At 44.2% G+C, this 8036-nt stretch overlaps 1 protein-coding gene across 1 annotated transcript; it reads left to right on the top strand.

Moving 5' to 3' along the window:
• The first annotated feature begins 2041 nt into the window (after nucleotides 1-2041).
• On the top strand, nucleotides 2042-5706 carry SA2 (Stromalin 2). Its single transcript, XM_017078014.4, has 6 exons — nucleotides 2042-2425; nucleotides 2486-2771; nucleotides 2836-3037; nucleotides 3117-4678; nucleotides 4736-5026; nucleotides 5085-5706. Exons 1-6 carry the CDS (start codon nucleotides 2343-2345, stop codon nucleotides 5601-5603), a joined length of 2943 nt encoding a protein of 980 aa, XP_016933503.3. The 5' UTR covers nucleotides 2042-2342; the 3' UTR covers nucleotides 5604-5706.
• The last annotated feature ends 2330 nt before the right edge of the window (nucleotides 5707-8036 follow it).

The following is an 8036-nucleotide window of genomic DNA, read 5'->3' as shown; positions in this document are numbered from 1 at the left end:
CGAGGAGCCGGAGCACGAGCGCCACAGCAGCTGCCGCTGAATGGACAGCGGCTAATTCCCCGTCCGCCTGCCAAATGCCAAATGCCAGAATGGGAAGGCGGCAACAATGGACGACGCACAGGGTGAAGGTCAGATTTCGGGCAATCAAACAATGGACAAAGGAATCGTTTTGAATATGAAATGAGATTGGCACACAACGGGTCGAGAAATGGTAGTCGCCTTGACCGTAGGTGGACTCCAATTACCCTACGGCAGCTGGAACCGCCTCGCCTCGTCTTGTTTTGGACTCGGAATCGGATTCGCAATCTCCTCGATCTCGATTGATCTTTCAATCAATGGCAGCTGCCTTTGGAGTGCGCCAATTTTCAATCTCGAACGTCAATATTTGCCTGGACTTAAGGCGGATTGGGAATTCCAGGAATGCCCTGCTTTTGGGGCAAATCAAGTTGGATATCTCAAAATAGGAGTAGACTATTGGGTGACCTGTAGTTTAACTTTGAAGAAACTAGTTCGGTCCAGTTTGTAAAAGAATTGCCAATCAAAACATTTACAAATAGTTTAAATGCTTCATAATCTCTTAGATCTCTTACTCATTTTAAACAACCATCAGGAAGTTGCTATAATAGGATTAATGAATTTATAATAGTCGTGTTCTTCTGCAGGGTACTGGTCACTAAACTCGATCTAATCACTTGCTTTGAAGGCGGAATACCGCCCTATATCCCCACTTTAACCACTGAGGATCAGGCACGTTATCGCCAGCTTTTTATCGTGCCACCGCCCAAAAGGAGCCGCGTCATCAGCGCAGATTGAAATAATTCCGATTTGCCAACTTGCCAAGTCATCCCGAATTGGTCAGCGGTCCAGGCCTCAGATCTCTGGGTGTATTTGTGTATATTCCTGGGGAGGAGCGGAGATCGCGTGCGATAGGCAACGTCAATATTTGTGTTTATTTCTGGCTCGGATCGGATCAGATCAGATGGGAATGGGCATGGCCATGGGCATGGGCATGATTATGAGGTCCTTGTTAGTCCCTTTGAATTGGCGGCGCTTTCGCTTTGAGGTCGAACAAGTGGCTGCCCAATTTGCGCTCTGTTTGTGTATCATTTTGTGGGCCGGGCTAATTGTTTTGTGCCCTTAAAGATCGGCTACCTGACCCGATCTCGATCCAACTATGGGAATCTCGGCGGTTTTATTTGCCCTGGATTTCATTATTTTGCGGTGGATGTGGCAAAACTGCAAGCAGGCTAGAAATTTAACAAGTTCTTTGGGTCGTACAAATTATTTAGAGTTTACTGGTAATTTTTTACGAGGTGACTGAAAGAAAGGGAATGAGAAATTGTGGAGTTGACATGCTGGTCTAATATTTATGTGAATTTGTATAAAAAAAATATTTTAGATTTCGTACAAAACTTGTAGATATTTATTCAAACATTTATAGTTCACTCAACATTCTTTGGAATTTCTTTGATCTTAACAATATCTGCAAATAAAAAGAAAATTTCTTTATAAGCTTGATGAACAAATGCCGTACACATACTTCACCATTCTTTACAGTTTTGCTTAACTTCAGTATCATATGTACAATAAAATTTATTATAACTGGCTGTGAGGATCCAAAAAGTATGAAGATGTGGCTTAAGCTACTCCTCTTGATTGATGATCTGATACTTTCCCTCCTGCTTGCAGATCAGTCCCTTCTCCATTAGATTTTCCATGGCCTCGTCCACATTGTCCACTAGTTTCAGCACTCTCTTCTCGGTCGTAATGCTCACCAGGCGCAGGATCTCCTCCTTGGAAGCAGCACCTCCCACCACATCTATAGACTGCCAAACAATCTCCTCCATAGGGTCCTCATGATTAATTTCGAAAGACATTTTCACTTATTAAATTTAAAAAAATGTTTGGAAAAAACTTTCTTTTATTTCAAAAATGTTAATAAATGGATACGACTGTACGCAAGCGAAGTAGAATTAAAAATGAGTAGGAATAGTACAAGCTAAAGTAATGAAGTTTTATTTCGATTTCCAAAGCCTTCTTCATGTTTGAATAAGTACAGTCTAAAGTAATGAAGTTTTATTTCGATTTCCAAAGCCTGCTTCGTTTTTGAATTTTTCCAAGGATCCAATTTTTTGTTTACTGCAACCCTGGAGGTAACCCTTCTTATTAGCAGTTCAATTTATTGGTTCATAAGTTCACGGTTCATTTTCTGTCACTTGATTTTTCTAGCTGACAGAAGAAATTCGTCATTTCACTGCATTTTGTGCTACGAGAATTTTCTTTCGAGTTCTCCGGATTCTTTTTACGGTTTTGATTTTGTTAAAAGCCTAGAGTTCTTCAGAATGAGTTCTTTAAATAGAGAAATCGAAGTGAATTCTACGCAGACTACTGAGCAAAATAATTTGCAGGCAGAAGAACAGTCTGGGTGAGCTAAAAAGATGCATTTCTTAGTCTGCAAGTCTTCCCCTAACCAAAAATTCTGTAGTCCCCCCAATCATGAGCAAATCATAAGTCCCCAAAATCATGAGGATCTGGAGGAGCTGGTGCCGGGCCTCACTCTCCTGCAATGTGTCCTAATCAAGAATTCGAACCTTGATGACGTGGCCGGCCATTGGGTTGAGCTTTACATGGAGACTCCCACATATGCCTTGGTTACTATAATGCAGTTTGTGGTGGAGGCCAGTGGAAGTCACTACATGATTCCAAAGAATACTGCAATGCCGTTCTCCTACGGGGACATCCTGGTACAAGGCTCCCTGCAGTATCGTAGTGTAAATATGTTTGAGGGATGTAACTCAGAATTGCTCATCCTAACTTGCCCTTATCTCTTCTTAGGTCAGCATGTATTATCCCATGATATCGAAGACAGCGGAAGTATTTGCCCGCAGGGTGGTAAGCTTTTTGGAGGCCCTTCTGAAGGCGGTCCATGACCTACCCACCCCTTTGTACAATTTGTTTTTGCAAGAGGTGACGGGCTTTGTGATGGCCTGCTCGGAGTCCAGTGTTCGTCCTTTTCGTCATACGAGCACCATGGTGGGTAAGTAACTAAAGCAATATTAATTAAATAAAATTAAAAGAAACTATTTGAAATGATAATTCTTTGCCTTTCCTTTCAGGTCTCAAAATGATGACCATTTTGTGCGATCTCACATCCGTGGACAATGAGCTACTGAAGACACTGTGGATACAGATGTTTAACTGCCTATTTGTCAATCGCTACGAGGATGTGGTGGACGACATAAGGTTTCTTTGTATCTCCGAACTGGGCATGTGGTTCAGCAAGTACCCAGCGTGTCATTTGGAGCCACACGTCCTGCGTTACTTCTTCGAAGCTTTGCCTGATAGCTCGACAATGGTGAGGCAGTGCATCCTGACCAACCTCTCACGGCTTTGCCGCCAGGAGGACCTCCGCACCATGTGCTTGGAACTGGGCCGTGAGTTCCGGCAACTATTCATGAACTTATCCGTGGACAAGGAAAATGAAATAGCAGAGGAATCCCTGCGCGTCCTTACCGAATTTTATCGATCTTCTCCAGAAATTCTTAGTGAGGACGATTGCAAGGTGATTGAAGAATTTATACTCTTTGCTAATCGCGGAGTAGCCCAGGCAGCGGCGGAATTTTTCGTCCTGCGCAGAAAGGAAACAAAAAATGTACAATTTTCGCAAAAAATTCGTCATCTGCTACAGTTTTTCGTCGATAGATGTGGGCATGAACATGCTGGCTATCTGGTGGATTCTTTTTTGGACAACTGCGAAATGGTTTTGGACTGGAAGCCCATGATAAAGATGCTAATGGAGGAACAGTCCCCAAAACTAACCGAAGCTGAAACCTCCGCATTGATTGAAATTCTCACCAAAGGCGTTAGACAAGCAATCACTGGTGAAATACCGCAAGGAAGATATACCAAGGATCTGAAGAGGGAGCCAAAGGCGGGAGCCCAGGTGAATGCCACCAGATTACTAGCACCTGTGTTGCCCCAACTACTTCGAAAGTATGTGGACCGCCCAGACGATGTTACAAATCTTCTGGAACTGCCGCAACACTTTTGTCCCAAGTACTACCGGGAGATTAATAACCAGTGTCAACTTGCGGAACTCTTAGATGAGATGGACATCCTTATGTTCCGTCAAACGAGCAACCGTGTGTTGCGGAGAGGAGCTCTCACTCTGAGTCTTCTTTTTAAAATGGAACCCACTCATCTGCACATACTGCAGATGCTCAACAGTGCGGTGACCAACTACAAGATCGCGCTGCGCACTTGGCAGGAGCAGTATGGCATGGTCAGCTCACCGTCCTCTTCATCGTTATCCGGCTCCTCCAAAACTCCGAAGAGCCGCTCCCGCCGACTGCTAAACACCTTGCGATTGTTGTGCGCCCTTTACGCACACTTTGACCTCAGTTTCGGGGGACTGACCGAGTCGGTTTTGTCCAGCCTAAAGAGAGTGATCAGGGTGCGGGATATGGGCAGAGATGGCCTGCCGGCGGAGGCAGTTTCTCTTTATCTGACTGCATGCTACTTCAGCCTTTCCTGGGACCTACACACCTTCACGAAAGAGGCCGCAAACAATTCAAACTTGGATGATTCTTTCGCCGCTATCAAGAAACACTTTGAGGACTATCTGTTTGTCACCTTTGAACAGGTTGTGAGTGCTAACAATATGCAATATGCATATAGTGTGAGTATAGGAAGAATAGCTTTAATTAACAGTTTAACTAACATATTTTATTTACAGTGCCTATCATTTATATGCGACATATTTGTTAATTATGGATATCACCTACTTGACAGTCCCTATGAATTAGTGCGTTCCCTAACGTACGCACCATCAGTAAATGAGGTGGAGATACTGGACAACTTCGTGTTGCGACATCACTTTCAGACGAGTCCTGCCGATCTTATGAAGGAATCGAACTTTCTTCAGTTGCAGGACCTGCGTCGCAGCCTGGCCAGCTACTGCAAGCTGGTGGCCTTCAATGTGATCCCACCAATGCGCGCCGCTAGGATTTATCAGTACTACGAAAAGGTTGGCAAGTGAAACGAAAAAAAATGACATTTTAATTTAATCACCTTGCCGTTTTCAGTACTATGCTCCCTTTGGTGACGTTTTTAGATGTTCCATGGAACTCACAATCAAAGTCAATTCCATCCACTATGGTATGGCAGTGTTCCACACTGGTCTGCTGCTATACCAGAAGATTATGGACGATAATAGCGGTGATAGTGTCAGGGCTGCCGGTTCCCCACAGTTTCTTGAACTTATCAGCCTGGCCTCTCTCTTGGCGGAGACCCTGAGTTCCGATCTCTATGAGAATCGCAACGCTATGATTACTCTTCACAAGGCTGGAATTATGTACGTTAAGGAATCGATTCCGGACCGACCCACCGCTGCCCCGAAAAATCTACTGTTCTTGAGGGTCATGCAGATGTTTGTTCCGCAGCTTCTAAGGCAGGACAAGGTCAAGATGTTGGAATTACTTCAAACCATTGAGCAACCGGCGTTACCTTCCTGCAACAGGGAGGAGTGGGAGCCTTTGGAGGGATATCGTTCCGCTTTGGGTGCTTCCGGGCGAAGGGGTCGTTCGGTTTCGGTGGCAACTTAGGGAGCTTAACTCTTAAATGGTTCATGGTCTTGATTATACAAAGAGAACGGGGAAGAGATTTTGAAAATTAAATGGCTGCTTCTGTTTGATTAACTCCTTCAAATGTTAGTGCACTTAAGTTGAGAATGTTTTGGTCTCCGAGTTCAAATTGTTCGACATGTGTCCGCACATTCGTGTTCATCCTGGCTACCTTTCTGTGTGTGAGTTTGACTGAAATTGGAAAACTCATCTCTGTTTCGCCTGTAGCACTTGGTGGAGCTTTCCTGCTGCAGTGCCACCTTTCGTATAAACGGCCACAAAAGGTTGCGTAATAACGCCCAGTATCTTGTATCTGCAGGCTGCATTCAGTCGGCAGCTGCCGTGGTATCGAATTTCCAAGTCCCATTCATATCGAAGGCTGCTCAGCAATTTTCAATTTCAATGCCCGCTCGCTGACAAATTGACTCGCAACTTTGTGGGTTCTCTAGAGGAGTGAAATGGTGGGGGTTCCTTATGTCAAAGGCTGCTCGAGCCAACATGGCCTTTGACACCCCGAAATGGAGATGGGGGCAGGGAACCCAATCCCAGAGCCCTCAAGGTGGGCGCTAAAATTTTGGAAACGAAACTACACGAAATGAAATTCAAGTGGATATTGGGTCACTTCTGGTTTTGGTTTTCAAGTGCCCGGCCGTTTGTCCATTTCCTTGGCACATGCCAAGTGGTCGCCGAGTATCCGATTACGGGGCACCGGGAAAACCTACAAACTCCCATAAAGGAACTGCGGTACTTTTGCAGATTCCAGCGGGCACAGCTGTGGGAGATGCTCGGCGAAACATTCCTGGCCATCAAGCACAAGGCGGATCGATCGTTGGGAAGCAACATCTGGTCATACTGATCTTAATTGGAACATCTCCTCGGAGGAGGCACACTTCGGTGGATCTTGTTCTGCACTGAAAGAAAAAGCAGCCTATTAAGTTTTTTTTTAATAATTAAGGTGTACTGGAATGTTGGATACAAAAGAAAATTATGATCTAAATATTTTCTCAATCCTTAATTTTGAGCGAAGTATTTATTTAATGCAAAGTATAATATTATGGTGTGTATTGTACAAGAAAGTCCGTAAAAGGATATTGTATCACGAATAACCTGTTTTGTATTGATAAGTGTCCTTAAGATCTTGTTTATCGTTGGGTTATTATAAAGAGACCCCCTACTAAAAGAGTCGTACTATTTTTCCCAGTGTACCCGACAGGTAGCAACGAACTGAGCCAAGCAACCTGGCCATCAATTTCGCGTAACGGGCTGCGAGAACCGCTAGGCCATGGCAATTGCATTTCACGGTCCTTTCCGATCTCCCCGATCTCTGATCCTGGGCTCGCCAGCGCCAACGGAACCTGATCACAGATGTCCTGACGGCCACAGCAGATCCGATCGCCCTCGGTTGCGGTTTAACGAGATGTGCGCCCGCCCCCTCGACACACGCCTCCACAGAAACCCCCGAGCCGAGATCTCCCCTAGCACGATTTTTGGACCTGATAATAAACCCCGTCCGCTCCTCGAGCGAAAGTGTAACACAATTTCAGACACGCGCATCTGTCGTTCGTTTTGAGTTTCGGTTTTCGGATCTTCAAGGAACAGTTGTGGCCCCCGAAAAAAGTACGGAATTGCTCGCAAAAAAAGAGGAGTTTTAAATACCCAAGAAGGGGTGACACGTGGCACTTGATTCGTATCACATTTCTGGACTATTTCGGGAGTTTACATTTCGGCAGGGAAGGGTTCCTCTTCAGTCTTTTTTTGTTTCGTTGACTCCTCTTGCCAACTGTCAACCCATTTGGCCGATATTTATGGCCAGTTGCCGTTGGGCATCGGGAATTCTTGGGGGAGGGGTCGTTGGCTGTTGCAACTGTTATTAACATGAATTTATTGCTTGTTTCGGCCTTTTTCGGCTGCGAATTTGAATTTCAGCGGACAAAGTGTGACCACACCGGACCTCCAGCGCTATTAGGGCCTAAAAGGGTTAAGAGCTTTGCAGTGCGGAGAAAATATGGCCTGTTAGAAGTGCAATTTTTGGGTGTTCACCTTTTTCAATGAAAAATTGTATATGTATTATGTTAATTTTAGAAATTTGGAACATGTTGGTGCTAATTTACCTTGTTTCAATGTTAAAAGGTATGATATACAGTTCTTTATTTAAAATATGGAGAAATATAGTTCTCATCGAGTTATTTTGACATAACCTTAAACCATGTTTAAGGACAAAGAGTTTGTTTACCCAATACTTCTCATTTATGTAAAACATCAAATAAGTATATTTTCCCTAGGATAAGGATCCTAAATATATAATACCCCATCATTTATCAATCTTTTGAGGCCACCTTTTCCCTCTCCATTTGATTTGAAAAATGTCTTTCTAATCGTTTGAGGAGCAACAACATTAACAATATGAACTTAACC

This window comes from Drosophila suzukii, chromosome 3 (assembly GCF_043229965.1).
Source record: "Drosophila suzukii chromosome 3, CBGP_Dsuzu_IsoJpt1.0, whole genome shotgun sequence".
NCBI classification, from domain to species: Eukaryota; Metazoa; Arthropoda; class Insecta; order Diptera; family Drosophilidae; genus Drosophila; species Drosophila suzukii.
This window is presented reverse-complemented; position numbering and strand designations above follow the sequence as displayed.